The sequence below is a fragment of the Camarhynchus parvulus genome, chromosome 9 (genome assembly GCF_901933205.1).
Source record: "Camarhynchus parvulus chromosome 9, STF_HiC, whole genome shotgun sequence".
NCBI classification, from domain to species: domain Eukaryota; kingdom Metazoa; phylum Chordata; class Aves; order Passeriformes; family Thraupidae; genus Camarhynchus; species Camarhynchus parvulus.
Window position 1 is genome coordinate 10,950,653 of NC_044579.1, and position 21,863 is coordinate 10,972,515.

The 21,863-nt window shown below is 42.9% G+C and overlaps 1 protein-coding gene across 1 annotated transcript; it reads left to right on the plus strand.

Moving 5' to 3' along the window:
- The first annotated feature begins 6,318 nt into the window (after positions 1–6,318).
- Positions 6,319–20,381, plus strand: OSTN (osteocrin). Its single transcript, XM_030954684.1, has 5 exons — positions 6,319–6,372; positions 13,190–13,288; positions 16,015–16,232; positions 19,661–19,757; positions 20,026–20,381. The coding sequence occupies exons 2-4, from the start codon at positions 13,190–13,192 to the stop codon at positions 19,743–19,745; spliced, it is 402 nt and encodes a 133-aa protein (XP_030810544.1). The 5' UTR covers positions 6,319–6,372; the 3' UTR covers positions 19,746–19,757; positions 20,026–20,381.
- The last annotated feature ends 1,482 nt before the right edge of the window (positions 20,382–21,863 follow it).

The following is a 21,863-nucleotide window of genomic DNA, read 5'->3' on the forward strand; positions in this document are numbered from 1 at the left end:
AAAGCTCCCAAGCTATTCCAGACAAGGGGAAGTGAGTGTGTAGCTGTACAGAAGGGCTTGCTGCTTTTCTCATGCAGCACATCCAGCTCATGTGGGCACACTCAATTCTTGCAGCTGTGCCACTGGTTTAGTTTATACACATTGCTTGTGAAAAAAAATAAGCTGTAACAAGAGTTTAGTCTGGCAGTTACTTGTACTGCTTTTTACCGTAGCTGTGTGTTAACGGTTCTCTGTGCGTCTCTCCTCTCTGCGTGGCGCAATGCAAAATGCACGAAGGGGAAACGCTGCCAGCGGGGTGAGCTCGGAGCCGGACAGGGAAGGAGTAAGGGAGGAGCTGGGAATCAGGGCTCAGTCCTTTGTACCTGTAGGAATACCTGGGTCTATTCAAACCGGCCAACACCTCCCTCCTGCTGCTGCCGGGGCTGAGGGATGGCTCGGGGGCAGCGCAGCCGCAGGCACGGCCGCCCCTAGAGGGCGGTGACCGACTGGAGAACGCTCTGCTGGACCGGAGGGATCCTGGCACATCCCGGGCCGATCCAGCTGCTCCGGGAGTGCAGCTCGCCTGCAGCAAGGTGCAGAGTCAGGTCTCTGTCCAGCTGGAGTGATAGAGCAGCTGAAGTGGACAAGTAATGTACCAGAATTTGGCTCAAGTGTTAGGACGAATTTACAAACCGTTGTGAGACGGGTAATTCTGAGAAATACCACAGACCTTCATTTCTGTAATGAAGGTTTGCTATTTCCCTTGTTTGCTGGTTCCCTTGAAAGAACCAATCCATAGGCACATTTATACTAGAGCAAAGCAGGAAAAAAAAATCAAATCAGCCAGCACGAATTGCTCTGAACTCCTGGGTTGACACTAACAGCATGCTGTGTTTGGATTCCAGCACAGCATAGTCCCATCCCAGGGGTGGACTTACCAAGAATGAGAGGACAGAACGTTCCTTATCAATACCATTTGGTGCAGGAACTGTTTCCATGGAGAAACAGCTTCCCAGCCTCACCTTTCACATGAATTCCTTTACCTGCATGCCAGGTAGGAAGCAGGTGGTGGGATTTCCTGCAGCATCCTGTGATGCTGTGAGTGGTCCACATGGCTCTGCCCAGCTTCCACGCCTCTGCATCTGACTGGAGAATATCTATCCTTCCTCTTTTTCCCCAGTCTGTTGGGATCATTTTGCTGGTTAGCTGCTTTCTTTGCTTCTTCTGCACCTCTCGTCCTGGTGCCAATAAACAAAACTCTGCTGCACTTCTCAATTCTGCAAGAAAATGATGAAAAGTTGTTTGAAATAATGTTTGAGGTGAGGACAGCTTCAGGGCAGACACATTTTTTCTTCTTTGAGCACATCTAAACCTGAGCTGCTGCAGCACATTCAGGGCTGTGCTGCATGGCCCCATTTGTAGCTGGCTCTGGAGCTGCAGTGTGTGCTGTGCAGGTGCACACTTTGCTGTCCTGTGCTTTGTGTGCTGTGGCACCAGGGTTCACGGGCCACAAAGAGCTTGTTTCAGAGGCAGGGCATCAGCACACGTGTCTTTGACAAAGCAGGCAGTGAAACATCAACACTTTTGCCTCCTAGCACAGAGAGATGAGGCTGGTTCCCAGTTTGTTATCTTAATATTTAGCATTGACTCCAAGGAGCATAGGTATAAGGGATGGAAATACAATCTACTAATTTTCATTTCTGTGTTGCCAGTTGAGTCAGGACCAGGCTGACACTGTCCCAGAACTATTACTGTTTCTTTGGTACATTGAGACGTGTGTGTGTTTTTGTTAGCCCTTGTCCATTAGCTCATGGACCACTATGTCCATAGCACAAAAGGTCCTGTTGCTTTTCTTGGCCATCTTCCCTCCTCACGTCCATCTCGGGCTGGGAGCCAATGGCGTGGGCACCAGAGATAAAACATCTTTTATTTCCAAACACAACCTTCTGCATCAGAGCTTGCCTTGCCTTTCAAGAAGCTGTCCTTTTGGGGACTTTTGCTTTGTTTTTTGGGAGCTTTTCATTGATTCATACATGTCCTGACCCAGCACCTATGGCAAGCACATGATTCCAGCAAAAGGACTTAAAAAAAGTACATATATAGAAACTTCTGGTAAGAAGCCTAACATTCCTAAAAAATGTTACTGTCTTCAGTGCTATTTTCTACCTTCACTTGGTGGGTTTTGTTTCTCCAACTTTATCTAGCTGCAAGGATTCATCTTAAATGGAAGTGACACAGCAAAGCCTACTTTGATAGTTTGCAGATTTAAAAATAGCTGTCTTAACATAGGTTTTCCTTCCAAGGTAGAATGTACCTTCTATTGGAAAACATTCATGCACATTGTTAATGCAGGGTCTCTTTTCCATAGTCTGGCTTACAGTGAGTCATCTGCTCTCTGGCTCTCTGTATCAACATGCAAATAAGTGGGAATTAGCTTGGTTTCTGAAATTCTCTCTTTTGTATTGACTAAAAATCTGGGGTGGTTATTTTTAAATATTTCCCTTTCTCCAGACAAGATATGAATGTAAATGCAACAAAAGTAATCTTGGATGTTCTCCCTGTACCAACAATGTAGCTGTAAAATGCTGTGTTTTTATTAATCTGGTGGAATGCTATTCCTTTTTTAGACTGGTGTCAGAATTGGGCCAATTTTATCTGAAGAGTTTATTGTCTCAAGAAGTAAAAATAAATTGAAGTCACTGTAATTTGGAATATCTCAGTTTTTTATCTCAGAGCTGTATGAATCAGTATCAGCTGAGCACCTGGCTCATGAAAATCAGCTCTTTATTTTAAAGAATATAGTTTTTAATTTGAAAAGGAAAAAAAGCACTTGGATTCTTGCTTAGAATCTTGGGGCAAACCTTGCACATCTGGAAAAGTGTCCGCTTCTGCTAACTTCAGTGTGGTGTTGTTTTTCCACGTTAAACTGAGAACTGGACTGTTCCTGATGACACACTCAGTGCTCAGTGAAAATATGTATAATATGTATGATCATAAGTAATCAGAATGCCTCAGGTCACAAGCCTTTACTCCATGCCAGATCAATCCAAAATTCCTGAGGACAGGTCTTTTGCTTTGGCCATAGCACCTGCTGGACCCTCACTGTTCACACTGATTTATGGGCTGTGATGTTGTGTGAGGAACCAGTGGCTGCTGGAAAGGGTTGCACCCTCTGAAGAGGCTGGAAGGTGAAATTCCCATGGGACAACTCAGTGACAGAACAAGGAGACGCCTGTGGCTCAGATCCCAGGGATGTAACAGCACTGCTGCACGTTTTAGTGGGAAAGGGAAGCACTGAAAATGCAGGAATATCAAGCATTGTATTCATGTGCCATTCCCACGCCTTTACAGACAAGGCCTGACAACCCCAAATATAGTTTCCACAGGCAAGGGTGCTGAAGAGCCAGATTGCTCAACACTTACACAAGTGAGCCCCTGCTAACTCCTGCTCTCTGAATCAGAGCTTGGCTACTTAAGGAAAACAGCCAGCTCAACTGATTTGCAAGCCAGTGTTGAAAGATTTATGGAAATTCTTGTGGGACTGTGAGGGCAGTAGGGAGGTTAGTTTGTCTTTCTCTTGGATGGTAACAAAAAGAGCTTCATGTCTTGTGTCCTTACCTCCTCCAATTTTCCTTTTTTTTTGGTCTTCATAGTTGAGAAAAACCACATTATATTTGTTTATTCATTTATTGTTAAGACAATAATGAGTCCTTCCAAACTCTTGGTTGCCCTAACTTAATTATATTGTAAGTATAATTAAACCACAGTGTTGCTGAGGATATCTGTTCCTTAGATGCTCTGCCAGCAGAGTAACCACCAAATACCTTTTTCATTTTCTGGGAAGCTTCCTTGGCAGTCTTCACTAGAAGGTGTCAAAAAAGTGTTAATAAATCACAGTCAATTTAGAGCAGGAAATTAAATGTTAACACTCTAACATGCTATTCACTTTTATTAGTAGTATTTCTTCTTTTGTTTTGTTTGTTTGCTTCTTGCTTGCTTTGTTTGTTGGTTGGTTTGTTGGAGTTTCTTTTTCCCCAGAGAGAAAACCCACATGTGTGCTGGTAGAATATGTTATGCTAAGGTCAGAAGCAGCCCATAAAGATGACAAATTACCTGGATCTGAGTCTTTCACACCTCCTAGTTGGAGTTGATGATAATTGTGTGTATCAGCAAACACTTCTGAAATCTTTTAGATTTTGTAGGAAGGATACAGCAATAAATTGTGAAATAGAAAATAACTTTTCTTAAAGGAAGACCCTCAACCTCAGACTAGGGCCATCACTGAGCCATTGAGAGGATAAAAGAAAATTTTGTTGCCAGTTCTTAGACATCCTCTTGGAGCCAAAGGAGGTGACACTATGGGTGCACTTCTCCTGCTGTTTTTTCTGCAGTCCTCCCTCCTCTCCCTCACTCTTGTGAGGTGCTGAGTTGTGGATGGCTGAGTCTCAGCTGTTCTCCAGACTTTCCCCTGTGTTGTGAAACACCAAAATGCCTTCACTGCCAGCACTCAGCTCTCTGTCATCAGCTTAGTCCCAGTGTCGCAGCCCAGTTCTCCTTCTCCACATCAACACCAAGCATGGTGGCAGAATGCAGTCCTGCAGAGATTCTGCTTGAAGACCAGGAGATAGACTCTGTAAGAACTCCCAAGAGGAGTAAATGAGTGAGTGCCACCTTGTGTCCTCCCAACAGAAGAAAGAAACCGTGCCTGGAGACACAGTAGCTGGTCAGCAGCACCTTGTGGTCATATGTCACTAAAGTAGCCCATAAAATAATACCTCATTGTTGGATTGTCATGATCTTTATTATTTTTTTCCCCTGAGATTCTGCTTGCTTGTTTTAGACACATTGTCAAGTACCACTGTGTCCTTGGACTTCCAGCAGCAAACCACCGCCTAAAAGCAGTAAAATGGACCTCAGTCCAGGTCTCTTTGTGCAGCAGCATTTTCAGCTGTGTTTCAGCAGTCTGGTGGTGTTTGGCTCTGCTCTTTTGATCCTCTTGCTCCTCCAGTACCCACAGAGCCCATTTGGACTTCTGCAGCTGCCATCACTGCTCTGTTGGACCCTGCAGTGGAGAAGAGTCTAAACCTGCCTGACCCCGGTGTGGCTGCTCCTGTGGCCAGCTCATCTGTGTGTTTCTGCAGGATTTCTGCAGATCTGCTCTAGGCCACGTTCCCATATTGGTCTGTACTGAGAGATGCTGTAGAAACACAGAACACCTTGGGTTGGAAGGGACCTTAAATATCACCTAGTGCCAACCCCCTGCCGTGGCAGGGACACCTTCCTCTAGACCAGGGTGCTCAGAGCCCCATCCAGCCTGGCCTGGAACATGTCCAGATATGGGGCAGGAGTCCTTGCTTTGCCTCAATATAACCAATACTTCACTTCGATCAAGAAAAATGAAATCAAAGTCTTTGCTTCCTGGCTGGCAATTTTTTCCCACATACTGCAAATTTCCTTTCACTGTCCATGGCTTGTAGGAACAGCTTTTGGCAAGTCAGAGTAAAAACTAATTTCAGAGTACTGTGCCTTTCTATTTAGGGAATAAAATTACTGTGAATTAACTCTTAAGGAGCCTGCACTGGTTAGAATTCTATACCCCGAAACAGGTATAAAATGCTCTGTGAATCTATTAAAATCTGAGATTTTTAAAAAGAGGCAAAAAGGAAGATAGAGTTATTCTAGGGAGCCAAACAGGGAAAGAAATAAGTCCTCTGGTACTGCCTAGGAAAGATAGGCATCTTCACAGCTCATGCTTTACAATTCAATAACTTAACAGTTCAATAACAGAAATGAAGAGTCTGAAAGACTTAAGTTCTTTTCACTTGCTTTACAAAGCACAATCCTTTTCTAATGCTTAACTTACAGCGGTGTTTGGTCTACTAAAAACATGGTAATTTCTTTCTGAAGCCAATACAGTTCTTCTGATGTCCCCAAGAAACAAAGTTTAAAAAAACCCACCCTGAGTAATGACTCAGGACATTGTGTTTCTGTACTTCAGTTTAAAAATGTGAGAGTTCAGAGGAATAGTGATGCTGCTGAAAGTCTTTCTACTCCCATGACTGTCTGAATCTTGAAATTAAATGAAAAAAGGGAAAAAAACAGAACAAACCCCTAGACCTTTAATCATAACCTAATCATTTTGATCACAGCAATAAATATAACAAATGCGAGGCAAGTATGTGTGTGAGAGTGCAGGACAGAGAAAGGTTTAGGGCAAGGATCAGTGGAAAATCTTTAGAAATGATGTAAGAGAAAGCAAAGGCAGTGATTGGAGTTTGTAGCCTACACCAGACACTATAAAAACTCTGAAAGAAAGCTGAACATTAAGGATAAGTTAAGGAGGAAGAACATAGCAGGACCATTAAGGTTGGAATTGCTTGCATCCAATGCAAGGTAAGAGGAGTGAGGGCAGAATGTGTTGGGGATGTTTTGTGTCTTCTGCTCTCTTTACAGAAGCATTCTGCCCTTCTGTGTTTTCCTCTTTTTGATATTTTCTTTTTTTTTTTTTTTTAATTAACAGACATGTAAAAGGTATAAAGATCTGATGGGAAAAGCATAAGTACTTTTTCCAGTACTTTTTACTTTGGAATTAAGATAATAAGGTGCCTATCACCTGGGATTTTTGGTAGTAAAACTGAGCTACAAATATTCAGTGGAAACTTATTTCCTTCAGTTAATCAGCCAATATTTAAACAGAATGTGTCAGTGCATTTTGCAACAGTGACAAATTACTTTTATGCTGTTGCAGTGCTTTGCAGTAAACTGCTGTCTTTGTATATTGTTATGGATTTTCCTTTTGTGTAAGTTATTGCCAAATGCATATTACTTCTTAAAATAAGCTGAAGAGCTGTGACAGAATAATTCTTTTGCATTACTAAATATCTTATGCGGTAGACAAGTTTGCTACATCTAATATATTGGAAAACATGAGATAAATTATTTAGGAAAAGGCTTTAATTTATGGATCTGCAAAAGGTTTTTACTATATCCCATATTAGACAAATGTTGATCCAGATTCTGCTGCATTCCTGCAAAAATAGAATAACTGCAAAAGCATTCCTACACTAACAGAGTAATTATAATTATCCAGTGATCTGGCTAGTTCAGTTTTGTATCCCTGTAACTGAAGGCAGACTCTGATTCTGTAAGAGTCACTGTAATTTCTCCATTCTGAGTTCAAAACTATTTCAGTGTTTTTTTTTTTTTTTTCCTCCCACACTGAAGTTGTACAAGTAAATACATGCAAATAACCTTTGGTTTAGATGCCCAGAGGCTACAATAAAGTTCAGAATCCACTAATTTTTGAAGCACTGGCATGCAGTGCCCTTAGCTTTCCTTACTTGGTCTTTCAATTTGCAATGATTGTTCTCTCGTGGGGAGTGCAGAGCTGAAACCTGAGGAGCTGAGAGGACATTTTGTGCCTCTGCCAACTGCTTAACTCAAGAAACCTCTTTATTGCATATATCTGTCTCTGTTCACCTGTATTCAAAATGCAGCTCAACCTACTTCTCCTGTAAAATACTTTGAATATTATGAGGAATAACAGGCAAAACTCCCCAGCTCAAACCAAGCAAATCTATGGTGTAAATGATGAGAAGACGGCAAAATATATCTGACTGGACCAGGCGTTCTTCATTTTTTATAAATACCTGCCAATCTGATTTCAGGAGATTAGGACTTTGTTTTCACTCTTGGAATGAATGACAAGTGCCTTTCTGGGCTTCTTGAATAGCCAATTAAAACACACAGCAGTTGTAGGAGCTCTGTTATTAGACTCTGACAAAGATTGCAAGCACTTGCAGCTTTCCTTCTCACTTAACTCAGAGAGATGGGTTGCTCTCTAATTTACATTTGCCATGCATCTCCCCCAAGACTTTTCTTCTTCACATAATAATACCCTTGATCAGAATGTTTAAGTGTTTTTCGAGTAAATCAGTATCAGTGTTTGAATCTTGTTCAGAAATTCCAATGCCATTCTTCTCTCTGAAAAGCTTATCTTGAGGGATATTTTTATTATACTTTAAATGGTCTGTTTTTCTATTGATAACCTATTTTGCTAATATGCTCTTTATACCTGGTGTGAAGATCTTCTACTTATCACTTCAATGCTGTTAGGAAAAAAATGATTTTCTAATATAGAAAACCACAATCTATTTCTTGATTTTTCTTGATGGAAAGATTTCTTATTTTTGCTTCAAATTCTGAAGATGGCACTCTAACAATGAAAAGTTTTTGGCTCTTGTGGAAAAGAAAGAAGAAAGCTGAACGCCAAACTGTTCTAAATGTTAAGAAAAGTTGGCATGTTTAGTCAGTACGTATATAAACAGTGAAGGGTTGAGAGTTTGTTGGCAATGAAGAACAGTCTAATAATGTTTTGTATTCCTTTGTACATACCAGGAATACTGCAGCTCAATCAATTATCTTTTGAGGAAAGGTGCAAATAGGTTTTTCCCAATAAGAGATATTTTTTAACACTTCATAGCATCCCTCTTTTTTAATAGCCCCTGAGCTTCTAGATGGGCCTCCTCACTTCTGTTTGTCTGTTGCTTCATGGTCTCCTACTTTTATGGTATATATGTGAGTTTGGGGTTTTTAACTTTTGAAATCTGTTGCTAAAAATGGATTGATTGAAAGTGTAATAGTGTAAATGTGTAGCCAGCTTTGCAGGATGTCCAACCTGTGTCCTTCCTGCCCATTCTAAAGAAATTTGTCCTCATTTTTTTCTGTATGGCCATTTGGTTTCATGCCCTGTTTGCAAAGGAAGAGATGAGAACCATGACTGTATTTTCACAAGTGTTTGCCCACCTCTGCCAGTTAATTTGTTCCTGAATCATGCTTGTGTCTGTTCAGCCAAGGTGCCCTGGCAGGGCAGTGTTCATTTACCCCCTTCTTGGGCTCCTCACGGGAATTAGAGGGTCACCTTCCATCCTTTCTTCATGTGATGTCAGTGCTGCTCCCACAGACGTTGTGTCCTGTGTGGGCAGGGTTCAGGTGAGCTCTGCAGCAGCTAAACCATGACTGAAACCATGGCATAAAACTCTGTTTTATCTGAATAAAAGTGCTAGGAACAGCTGTGCGTTCCAGAAACTTCTGCGGCAAAGCACAGCTGTCAAACAGGCAAAGGTGACTAACATGGTGATATGAGAACATGTCAGGACTGAACACCAGAAATCATGGAACAGGGAATGCAGTTACTGAAATCAAGGCTTTAGAAATCAGTCAAAAAATCTTGACTACCTTGAGAAACCTTGAAGGAACTTCATTTTCAGGAAGTGGAGCATGCTTGGCCTTGAAATACTGTCTGACAAAAAGATTCTTTTGGGACACAAAAATGCCTAGTTATCTCAAAATAACTAATCATAAGCCTCTTGCATAAGTCTATGAATTTCAAGCTCTCTCTGGTTCCACTGGATGAAACCTGCCTGCCTCTATATATCTATATAGTCATGAAACTGAAAATAGAAGGAAAAATACATTGTAGAAGTTGTCAGTGTCTGTACCATGTATAACAAAATATATGGCATTGTTTAAAAATCTATGCCTACTCCAGAAAACACATTATTAATAACATAAAGAGCCTGACACTGGCAGCTTACATTTCATTTTATCACTAAAGCCCCAAGTTTCAATGTGTGGCTTCAGTATCTTTTAGAAAGCAATATGTGAGAAATGCTCCATATCTCTGTGGGATGACAACAGGAACACCACTCTAATCTATTTTTGAGATCTGCTTTTTTTCTGAGGGTGGGATTTGTTTTGATTTTTATCCTTTTTCCTTGACATTTACATAACTACAAGATTGCACCTGAGACACACAGGGTCCTTCAGCAGTTCTGAAATCACTAGCACTGGTGGTAGGGGCAGTATTTTTGGCTTTGTGGTGATATATATGATCAGAGGATACCTTTTACAACTTTTAAAAGTAAGGAAAATTTGTTCCAGCAGAAGCAGACTTCTTAGAGCTTCACAAAAGCCATTTTAAGTTGTTCTTTTGGTAAGATAATCATCCATCATAATTTTTTTGGCCAAGGTACATTCCTATTGGGTCTGCAATGTAAGCATAGCAAGGTCAGTGTGAGTACTCAATTTGATTAATTAATTCCATTAAGAGAGGTAGCAGCAGTTAATATTCTATTTTGTGGTGCTGGAGCAGTAACAAAATAGCTCAGTAACTGGTTTGCAGACCTGATTTCCCCAGCTGGCCAGAATGTGCACAGTCCCAGACACCTTCCTGGCTAGCAGGTGATGAAGTTCATCACTTCCCAGTGCTGTCCCAGTGTTATAGAAGGAGCACTGGAGGCCAAAGAGGCACTGCCAGGAGCTTCCCAATGCCTGTGGACAGCCAAGCCTTGGCTCTGCACCGGGTCATTCTGGTGGCATCCAGGCAAAACCTCTAGGCTTGGCCACAAGGTGCTCATTGCAAGAGCAAGGTCCTGGTTTGCAGGTGACTGGGGCATGTTCCGTGCTGGAGTCACAGCCAAGAGCAGAGCACAGCACTGGAGTGAAGGATTGCAGAGCAAGGCATGATGTCTTGCCTCGGTTCTCTTGCTAACAGGCCAGTAAGAAAAATAAGTCCCTTGTGATTTATGCTTGCAGAGTAATCTCCACAGTAATGTGAAATATCGTGGTTCAAATGGGTAAGAACAATGATGGCTGTTACCGTTTTTGACAGGCAATGGGTTTGGAGCTTGGTGATGGATTGCATTCTGTCTGAGGTTTGTTCAGCCCACTTATCTTCAGGGTGTCATTTTGGGTTTTGTTTTTTTGTCTGTAAGAAAAACATCTTTTAAGTCCTCTGGTTTGATGTTGGAGACTTAACAGTTTCTGTTCAGTAAAGCGTTTTGCTTTCTTGTGATATTTTCTTGGAAAATGGCTCTGCACTGGTTCCTAAGTAAAAGTTTTGTATGTTTATCCTGCTTTGATAAGGTAGAATACTGTTCTTTCTTTTATCTTTAATTTTATTTTAATTGGACCTGCAACAAAGATACCTAATTATATAAGGAATTTTAGTTTTGACACATTTCAAGGTAAAGTATCACTAAGACACATAAATATGTCTGAATTTCAGACTTGCAATTACATTTAGAGAAGGGAAAACCATATTTTATGTCAGATAACACCAGACCCTGAGATAGTACAGACATGGAATTATACACCAATCCCTTGACCTAGCTCTGTGAAGTTGGTGGTGAAGAATTTTCTGGAAGGATACAATTTCAATACAATGAATTTCAAATTCAATTAAGGGTGCATCTTGAAAAGTTTGTCAGGGCTTTGCTTATTCTCCTTCAAGGACAAATACTGTCCAGCCTCTCTTAAAGCCTGTCTTGGAATGTGTCAAGGTAAAATATGGATGGGGTGAAGCAATAGCCAGTGCATGGCTGGGAAAATCCCTTTTTGGCCAGAGGGCTCTGCTTGGCCAGTTGCAACAAATAAGCTCAAGGAGAAATACCAATAACTTCTTTTAATAACTAAGGTCCTTTGACATGGCTGAAGGTGGTAAAACTAAATCCCAGACTGGCAAAAAAAAGTGTGATTTTAACTGTATTTACATAATCCTCACTGCATTATTAGTTTTGCAATTGCTTTTCTAAAGCCAAACCGTTCCACTACAATAACTCTGCTTTTTTCTCCTGCCTTGGTCCCATTGCTGCATGAAAATCAGTACAACAGGGTCTTGCTGGACTCAAGTTTTGCTCCCTTTTCAGCCAGTGACACCACCTCTTTAGATGCTTATTTCTTTGGGAAGTAGAGCCAAGCTTTAAGTCCTTAAAATTTCCTCCGCTTCTAATTTCACTGGCATCGAGTTCTGACCAGTTAATCAAATGTCTTTAGTGCTGCAGGTGCCTCACTGTTTATTTTCATTAGTGTACCAGTAGCTATTTTTAGCTCTTTAGTCTTTGGCTTGAATGAATACCAGCACAGATCTTAAACCATAATAAACATATGTTTTTAACCTTGCCCTTTATTTTTACATCTCTGTATCCAAATAATCAGGATGTGGTTATCTGTGAAGGTAGTAGACTGCTACTTCAAATTTCAATGCACACCCACATACAAAAATATACATTGTGGAGGGTTCCAGCTTTAAAAACACCCAGGCAGAACTCTGTGTTTATGTCAAGCAATGGCTGTTGCTGTAGGGCTCAGAGACAGTGGCACCAGGTGGCTTAGTGCTTTGACTTTGTCCTTTAAATCCAGTGAACTGTCTGCCTCACCCCTGCAGAGAAACTAGCAGCTTTCTTCCTAACTGCCCATCCCCTGTGGACAATAATAATAATAATAATTTATGTGCGTGTATATATATATATATTCATATACTCTTTGTGTTTCTGCTCTGCCAAGTGGAGACTCAGCAAAGAATGGCAGAATCAGACTTGAATTATACTCTGGGGCAGGATCTGGAGACAGAGAACACAGCAAATTAACAGATGCCTTTTGCAAAAGGCCCCAGCCCAGCTCTTCCTGACATCATCTGAAACACTCCCACCTGGGGAATTGAAGGCACATCAGGTTTTAAGATCTGGATCCAAACAAGGACTTAAACAATGTAGGCTAAACCTGTGTCCAGAGGTAACCAAGCACCTTCCCCATCCTGAGCCTCCCCAAACTCCCTGCACTATTTAAAGGCTTGGTGGGCACCTACAGTTCTGCAACTGTGGTCAGACCACCACCAGTCTCAGCAACACATCCCTCTGCAAGCTTATTGTGAATAAATTTATTGCAGGATGCCGTTGGAGGTTGTGGCTCCCACTAAATCATGTTGGAAACTAGCAAAATTCAGCCTTGCCTTCAAAATACTGCTGGAGGGGTACATGACTTCTGTCACAGCTTTAAGCACCTCTCCAGCATGTGGGGAGATCAGGGGCAGCCAAAGTCTCCCTGCTTACAAGAGAGCATGCAGTTCATCTGGTTTTGAGGCAGGTTTGCATTCCTCTCTGCTGCTGCTGCAAGGATTGCACCTCTGTGCAGAAGGGAATCAAAAGATTGGCAGGGCTGTGTAGGAAAGAGCAGAGGAGGGAGCTGATGCTGCATGCAAGGGAGAAGAGCATTCAGCTGGCATTATCTTTATGCAGTAACTCTGACAGATAAAACTTATTAACAGCTATGGGGAGAGTCTCCCTTTGGTTTTACTTCTTTAAGACCTATGGAGCAAGACTCCTCAGGGGATGCAGCTGTGGAGTAATTTATAGATTGTTCTCCTTTGCAGATGCTGCACTTCCAGCTGGTGGTGGTGCATTTGGCCCTGGTGATTGCCCTGCTGTGGTGGAACTCCAGCTCTGTGCTCCTTGCACAGGCAGCTCCAGAGGTAGGTGAAGGTTTCTGGTGGTTGTCCCATAACTGCTCTTCCTTGGGCATTCTTAGCCACAGAGCAGGAAACTGGAGTACCCAAACACTGTTGGAACGTGTAGGATCAGAATTGACTCTGTAAGGGCCAAGGAGGAGCCTCAAGAAGAGAGAGATGCAAATTGCATGGCTCTAGGGGAGCAGACTGAATGAGGCCTCACCCAAACTCTCACAGCCTCTCCCAAACACCTGGGGATTTCCTGTGTGTTAAAACATTGTCCAGTGGATAGAGAACTTCCTGAAGAGGGGAAGGAGGTGATGGAAAGGGGGAAAGCAAACTTCTCTAACACTGGAGGGAAAGTTCAATTCTTCTTCTTGCAGACAAATAATAGCATGAGAAAGCTGAAGCTTTCAGAAGCCATAAGGAGATCCATGGGAGAAGATCATCTGCACAAAAATTACAAATTAAAGGAGATGGACTAGGCCAGGAGGGGGAGGGAGCAAAGTCACCTGCCTAAGCTTGCAAAAGAAAGCAGCAGATGAAATGGATGAATTGTCTCATGTTTCACCCAGGATGATATGTAGGGGTTGCCCCTGAAAATACTTCTACTGCATTCCCTATTTTTATGTCATCTTAACATAAGGCAGATTTGGCAGAAAAGGTATTTATGTAATGGCTTCATGCTATAAAAAAAAAAAAGAAGTCAAATATCTAAAAGTTAACTCAAAGTAGCACTTTGCCTCTAGGGTTTTTACATAGGTTTTAAGACCAACTTAAACATTGGAGGCTACTGAAGAATACTGATGGATCCCTCTGCCTTGCTCTCTGTCTTCACACAAGCATGACCTGATTCTCCAAAAGTGCTGCAGCAGCTGCTGTTCTGGTGCCACAGACACCTGTATCCTGCCTCCATCAGTGATAGATTTTTGTGAGAAGAATATAAGAAGAGAAAATCTTTGCAGACTTCTAGATCTAGAGACCTGCACAGGACCAGGGCATGTTTTAGCTGCTGATGGGCCAGAATCTGTCTTTGAACCAGTTTAAAATCTCAGTATCCACAACTTTCTTTGCCAGTGCATTCCCTTCATCTGTGTGCTGTGTTTGAAAAGTAACTCTTTATTTTAAATCCACCATCTGGTAACTTCACTGGGTGGACTGGGAAGCTCTTTCTCTTGAGGAAAAAAATTACTAGTTTTTATTCATTTCATTGCTGTTCCTAAGTTTGCAAACCCTCCACTATACCACCTACACCCACTTGTCTCTGCTCATCTGTGAAATTGTACTTTTTTCAGTGGTTTACCAGAAGGAAACTGTTTTCTACTTCTGATTATCATTTTAGCTGTCACTTTACTTCTTACAATTCCATTATATCTTTTGAAGACAAAGTAAGTGGAGTTGCAAGGTATTCAAGAGCAGGGCCTCTTTTTGCCCTTCTAGTTTCAACTGTTATTGTAGATATTTATCCCCACTAACCAGAAGGAAGGGGTCAGTCTTTTTTGAAGGCATCATTCGGTTGCAAACCTCTATGAAATTTTTATAACCCTAAAAGAGAACAGAAAGGACTGTTCTGTGTACTTGGGGCTTACAAAAAGCAGAGTCAGGGGTCAATGTGAGATCCTTTATAAAGGTTTCACACCATTGGTGTGATCATTGTGGCCATGTGCTCCTCCCCATATGAAGGTCACAGTTTTATGTACTCCATCACTGCCTGGCACCCATCAGCAGTGGGGAACATCCCCCCCACAACTGGAGAAGACAAGGATAGTGCATCATCCATGTGCTGCCCTCCTTCACACGTGTACTAAACCCACTGTGCACGAATAACCACAAGAGTGGTGTGCTTCTAAAGAGAAAAAACCTGTTTGATGCTGTAAGCTGTAATGTTTCTGTCTAATTCTGTGAAGATCAAGTGAACAAGAACGTGCATTTCATTCAGAGAGACGATGATCTGAGTTTGCTTTTGTAGACTAACTGCTGCCCTGTATTTTTCTGTCACATGCAAAGCAACTATTTCACTTTGATTTATTTCATTTCTTTCTCGATAGACCCCAGTATTCTCAGCTATTCTTATAGCAAAGTTTGGTTTTGAAATGGTGTTAAGCCTAATGTTGGAATTAAGGTTCAAACTGCTGTGTCAATTCAAGAGCATTTTCTTTCCTTTTCTCCTCCCCATGTAGTGTTACTGCATAATTTCTTTCAATGCCAGGGCTGAGCAAGTTTTTTTGGGGGGCATTTTTTGCTTAACAATTAATTAATTTGTCAGATATGGATGGAAACTTCTGTAGAAGTTTTCATTACTACTTATGAGCATTCATTTTAAAAACAAAAATCAGTTTCTTGAAAATTATCAGAATGGATATTGGAGTTGGGCAATGGTGATTGTATTTTTCAGAATGATTAAATTAGTCGTGCTATAAATGTTACTAATCACAGTGCTGAGATAAGAATAGTGGGATGGCCTGCAGAAATAGGCTTTGTGAAGTAACAAATTTTAATATTTCTTGCAATAATAATGAAAGCAAGTTCAGTTCTATAAAAAAAAATTCCACACTTTGACAGCAAAATCCTGTCGATAGAAACAGGCCACATTTCAGAGAAGGAACTTTGTTTTAAAACATTGTCCCAATTTCAGTGAGTGTCCTGGTAGTTCTGTATTTACAGGACTACTCCTATGACACTGGTTGAATTTTGTTTTTCCTGGGACTTGAGCAGCCAGCAAACTGAGATTTTCCTGCTTTCTTCTGCAGCCTCTGGAGCCTCCTGCTGCTCTGGGTGTGGGAGACCATCCCATTGCCAGTGAAGAGAAGTCAGCCACCAACCTGGCAGCCAGACTGTTCCTTCTGGATGACTTGGTGTCTCTGGAGAACGAGGTGACTGAGACCAAGAAGAAAAGAAGCTTCCCAGGATTTGGCTCCCCCATTGACAGAATTTCTTCATCCTCTGTGGATGCTAAAGGCAAACAGAGGTAAACTCTTAGATGTTCCTGCCAGTGATAAAGTTGGAGGAAGGCTGTTGCTAGGTGCTCTGGACACTGATGGGTTATCTTTAAAATGTAGTTTAAAACTACATTTCTGACCATGAGCTTTGCTAAAGCAAGAAATGTGCCTGAGGTTCACAAGCAGAGGGGCAGGGCTGGGTGCTCCTGAGACTGGGAAGGAAAGAAGGTGCGGTGGAGTGGATGTTTTGAACAGAAAGATGAAGGACACATCATGAAAATGGGCAGGCAGAGAGCAGAATGAGCTTCAAGACCTCCATTAGCTTTGGATAAGTCAGGGTTTAAACAATGCAGCAATGTGTGTTTGAAGATAAACTTGTTTATAACAGGGCTGAGCAAAGAATGATGCTCGATGTGGCTGGGGAGAGACAGAGTTTGGGGCACAGCTTTGGGGGCTGTTCCCTGTGTCTGACAGAGCTTGCCTGTCTTGTTCTGCTCTTCTGGTAACTGTCTTCTCTCGGATGGAATCCCTAATGCCACAAAGTATTTAATAACAGGCTTAAAGCTTAATCTGGAAATGGAAAGTATTCATGAGAGCCAGTCAATATTACAAGTATTTTTTCAAACAAAGTTTTGCAATATTTTCTTGTTGTTTTTCCATTTATCCACCCAGTCTGCCACTAGGACTGTTTGGCTGCAGCCAAAAGTGATAAAATACAAAATTCTTAAAACCTTAAGTAGAATTATTCTGTTCTGTCTGCCTCTTCAAGATATCAAAATCATCTCACTCTTCATTTGCTTTTTAGCATGTTTTCCCTTTCCAGGCAAAGAAAAAAAAGGTAATTTTTGAAGCTGTAATTTTTTGCAAAGGTACATGATGTTCTCAATTTTTCTCTTTTTTTTTTTTTGATGGAAATCTTTCATTCTATATGCAATAAAAGGGAAAAAGTAAACAAAGAGACAAACAAAAAAATCCTCAAAACAACAGCAAAAAGCAAAGTACTGACCACCCTGTCACAGCAGCTCAGCCAGCAGATCACAGCTCATTCCTGTACCAGCTGAACCAGTCACCTTTGGAGATCAGGAAATTAATTTGTGAGAGCTGATAAACAGATTGAGCCCCCTGAATCAATGCAGTGTGTGCAGTGCCTGGCGCAAAGCAGATCAAATGTTTGTCCATTCATAGCTTGTCCTGACACCCACCGATGAACGGAGAGCCCAGATCCTGGTCTGGCATCAGCACCGGTTTGTAGCGCTTTGGAAAGCACGGGGAAAAGCGTGCAGGAGGCAGGAGAGAGAGAAAGATCCACAGGCAGACTGAGAGAAAACCTGCGGGGATCCTAGACAAGGCTGTTTTAAGCAGAAAAAGCCACTTTGTCCCTGGTACGCCACGGCACGGGGACACTGCGAGCGGAGCGCGGCGCGGCTGCGGTGGCGCGGGGCGGCCGCAAGAGGGGACAATGGGCTGCGCTGGGAAAAGCTCCGCATCCCTGCCCTGAGCACTGCCACAGCTCCGCATCCCTGCTCTGAGCACTGCCACAGCTCCGCATCCCTGCTCTGAGCACTGCTACAGCTCCGCATCCCTGCTCTGAGCACTGCCACAGCTCCGCATCCCTGCTCTGAGCACTGCTACAGCTCCGCATCCCTGCTCTGAGCACTGCCACAGCTCCGCATCCCTGCTCTGAGCACTGCCACAGCTCCGCATCCCTGCTCTGAGCACAGCGTGGCACTGCTACAGCTCCGCATCCCTGCTCTGAGCACTGCTACAGCTCCGCATCCCTGCTCTGAGCACTGCTACAGCTCCTCATCCCTGCTCTGAACACAGCATGGCACTGCTACAGCCCCTCATCCCTGCCCTGAGCACGGACCCCGCTCCCCATCCCTGCTCTGAGCACCGAGCAAGGCGCTGGCGCCGCTCACGGGCAGAAACACCGCCCCGCCCCACCTTCGCCGTCCCCTTCCATTCCGGGGAGTTCACTCCCCTTTTCTCCAGGCAGGCTCGGCATGGTTCTGACAGCCCAAGGGTCCCGCCTGTGCCTCGCCACCCGCGGGAAAGCAGCTCTTCCCTCGAGGTGACAGGCTGAGCATCCTGGCTTTCCTTCCCTTCGCCGTCCCTGGGGCTCGGGGCAGCAGTGCTGGATGCCTGAGGAAGGCACAGGCCAAACAAAAGCTCCCCTTCCTTTGGGATGTTCTCTAGCTGCTCCAGCACTGATGTGGTTCTCCCCTCATAGGGGATACAACACCAATTCCCAGTCCCTGCGCTGATGTGGAAAGCAGCTGGGACAGAGCCAGCAGGGCTGTGGATGCTGGAATGGTGCATGGGGCTGGAATGGTGCATGGGGCTGGAATGGTGCATTGGATGCAGGCCCTGCCCCAGAGGTGTGAGGAAGGAGCCTGCCCAGTGAGCCCCAGGGCTGCACAGCTCTGGGTGGGCTGTGCACAGCCCCAAAGCCCCAGGGTGAGGCAGCTCAACAGTGCTGGCACCAAGTTAGCCTCGAGTGCACCACAGCATTCTCTCCTGTGTGTTACTTTGCAGTTGCCAGCTTACAGAACAAAATTTATTTTTATTTATCTTCCTCAACAAGGACCGATAAAGAATGAATCTTCCAGGGCTTCTCTTGGACTTGCATTTCACTGACAAGTATTTCTGAGGGCAAAAGTTGAGGTTGTTCTCAGCTGCAGGAATTCTTGCCATTTCCACAACTAATTAAAATAAAACTTCTGCTGGTGGAAAAAATGCTCCAAAAATGCTGAATTAAGATGGGAAAACGTATTATTTTATATAAAAAAACCTGCAAAATAATGTTGCTCTGTATAAGTTCTTTCACACATTCCTCATGCACTAATTCATCAAATTGTCAGGACATTTACCATATACAGGAAAAAAAAATCAACCCCTAAATCTTCCCATTTTCAGTCTCATCAAAGGATTGCTGCTATACAATTTTGATGAACACTACCTTGCCAAAGAACCTATAGAAAAACCTTGTTAGACCATCTCTGACTTGTCCCCTCTATTACAGCGCAAAACTTTCTATCTCCTTGCTAATCTTAGCCCCAGCTGGCCCTGGAGCTTTCAGAGACCCAGGTGATGGGTCACTGCAGTGTGTGCTACTGTGCAGGAAACAATTCCCCTTTATAAATGCAGTGTATCACCTTTCTTTTATGAATAGCAGTTAACCTGTGAAGTTAGTTTGCTGCCAAATAAAAATAGGGGTAGTGGATCAAGCTCAGCCAGTCTGTAAAACAGCTGCAACGGCAGCCTTTTGTAAAGCAAGTGCAGCATCTTATTTTTAAACCCTCACATCTTTGGCTGCTCCTGCACACTGTTGTTCTGTCTGAACAATAAGGTGTTAGTGGGATGAATGCAGGAATCAAACATGTAGTAACACCTTGATTATTCATAAATGTCTTTTCCCATTTGTTTCCCTCCCTCTCTGATCGTTTTCCTCATGCAGGAAAGTGCTGGAGCTGCCTAAGAGAAGGTTTGGAGTTCCTCTGGACCGGATTGGAGTGAGCCACCTCGGTGACACCAGGGGTTAGCAGCTCCCACAGGTAAACCAAAGCATCCCAGCTGTGGACAGCTTGGAGAACCCAGGCGTCCTCTGCTGCTGGAGGTACTCAGTCATGTCAGCAGGCTCAGGGAATGATGGCTTCTAATAACATGGAACACCCTAATTTCCCACTGAGTACCTCTCTACAAGCAAATTTTCCTAACATTTTAATCTCCTCCACTCTACCTTACAGACTGTTTGCCCAAGACTTGCATTTCTGACATTGGAAAATGTAATGTTTACTGCTTTTTTTTTTTTTTTGCCTACAGATGCTTCTATTCTGAATGAGTGATGCTGAATTGGAAACATTACGGAGTTTTGGAAGATGTCTCACAGCGTGTCTTGTCTTTGCCTAATGATACAGCACTCAAGGAATTGACCTCCTGCAAAATCTGTTTCAAGTTGCATTTTACAAATGTTGCATTTAGAAATAATAACATGTTTAGTTCATCAGGTCAGAATGCTCTCACAGTTGTGCACAGTGCCACTGGTAGGAGGGAACAGAGAAAATGTATATATTTTTATTGCATGGCATTAATCTGTTAAACTTGCAGAATTTTATTATCCCAGGCCAGACTGAGATTTTTTGGATTGAAAATAAAACTTCCAAAGATGCCAACAGCAGCCCATGAAAAGCAGAGAGTTTGTTTTGCACATTTCTTTCTGGAGGGGAGCTGATCAGTAGATGAAGGGAGGATATAGCAGTTATGGGACAAAGCTAGAATGCTTTTGATCTGCTGTTTGGGAGATGTTTCCTGCCCTCACTAGGAGTTAGTCTGAATAAGAAGAGTGACAAGACCTCAGTATTTGTCCTGCTGTTTTGAGTAGTCTCTCTCTTATCTCTGCACCATATTTAGACATGTTTTCATCCTATGGCAGATCCTGAAATGTGGTGAGACTTTTAGTTGATGAATACATTTCTCTCCTCCCTATGCATAACATAGGATAGTGTCCAAATATGAGGTCATCCCTTTTCAAGGCCATCTGCATCTTATACCTTATTTTAGCCTCTTGATGTGTGCACCGGGCATGGTCAGAATCCAGCTCTAAAAGTTCAAGTATTTCTCACTCTGGTAAAATGTAAACATGTCCTCTCCACTTCATTTCAGGGTAAAACAGGTTATCTTAAATCCTCTTTCATCCTTTTCACTTCTTTCCAGATTATAAAATACAGCTGAGAAGAGCTCTCTGCTGGCATCTCAATGCTCAGATTCCTTGCTGATGTTTTCTAAACTTCACACTCTCTCTCCTTCTTGGACTTCAGTCCATATCAGCTAAATTCCTCAGATTGTTATTCTGGAGTATAAATCATCCTTAGCATTGCAAAAGAAGATCCATTAAGAAAGGGATTATGCAGGATTAAGAAAAAAAATGTTATTCTTGCCAAACACCCTGAGTTAGGCAGGAAGCAATGCTGGAAATGCGAATTAAGTGTTAATTTCCTGATCTTGTATGAGGCACTAAGCACCTGGCCATAAGCTATCAAAAACAAAATACATATATATACTTAAAATGTTGTGAGGATTGGGAGTTTTGGACAGTTGCCCTGGTTCAGCCATGGTGAGAGATGAGGCTTCCATTCTCCCATTCAGAAGGGCAGGTAACATCTAATTCGTGTGCTCAGACACAGCAGGGGCCTTTTCCATTTTCCTCCTTGCCTACAGCCCTGCCCAGAGACCAAGACTGGCCCAGAAAATTTGCAAGAAACGTCACTTTTGTTGATATTTCTAATATAGGCTGATGCTGCTGAGAGCAGCAGCACAAACCAGTGACTCACATCCAGAGGTGTCCCTGTCTTTGCCATCTGCCAGAGCACTGCAGCTGAGTTAGGAGATATTCCCCCTTTGGTGGCTGAGCTGTCCATGCTTGTGTGTGAGCTGAAGCACTGCAGATGCTTTCCAGACCAAGCTCTCAAAGGCCAGAGAGAAAAAGAAGGCCTGTAAGTCCATATGTGATGATCTTGGGTTTTTGCTTCCTGCTTTTCTCCTGGTCATGCTGCTAATTTTCTGCCTTTAAGCCTCCAGGTGAAGGGTCTGAGAGCTGGGCTTGGTGGGTGCACGTAGACTGACCGACTCAAGAGTTTCAGCCCATGCTAGGAGCAAGCCAG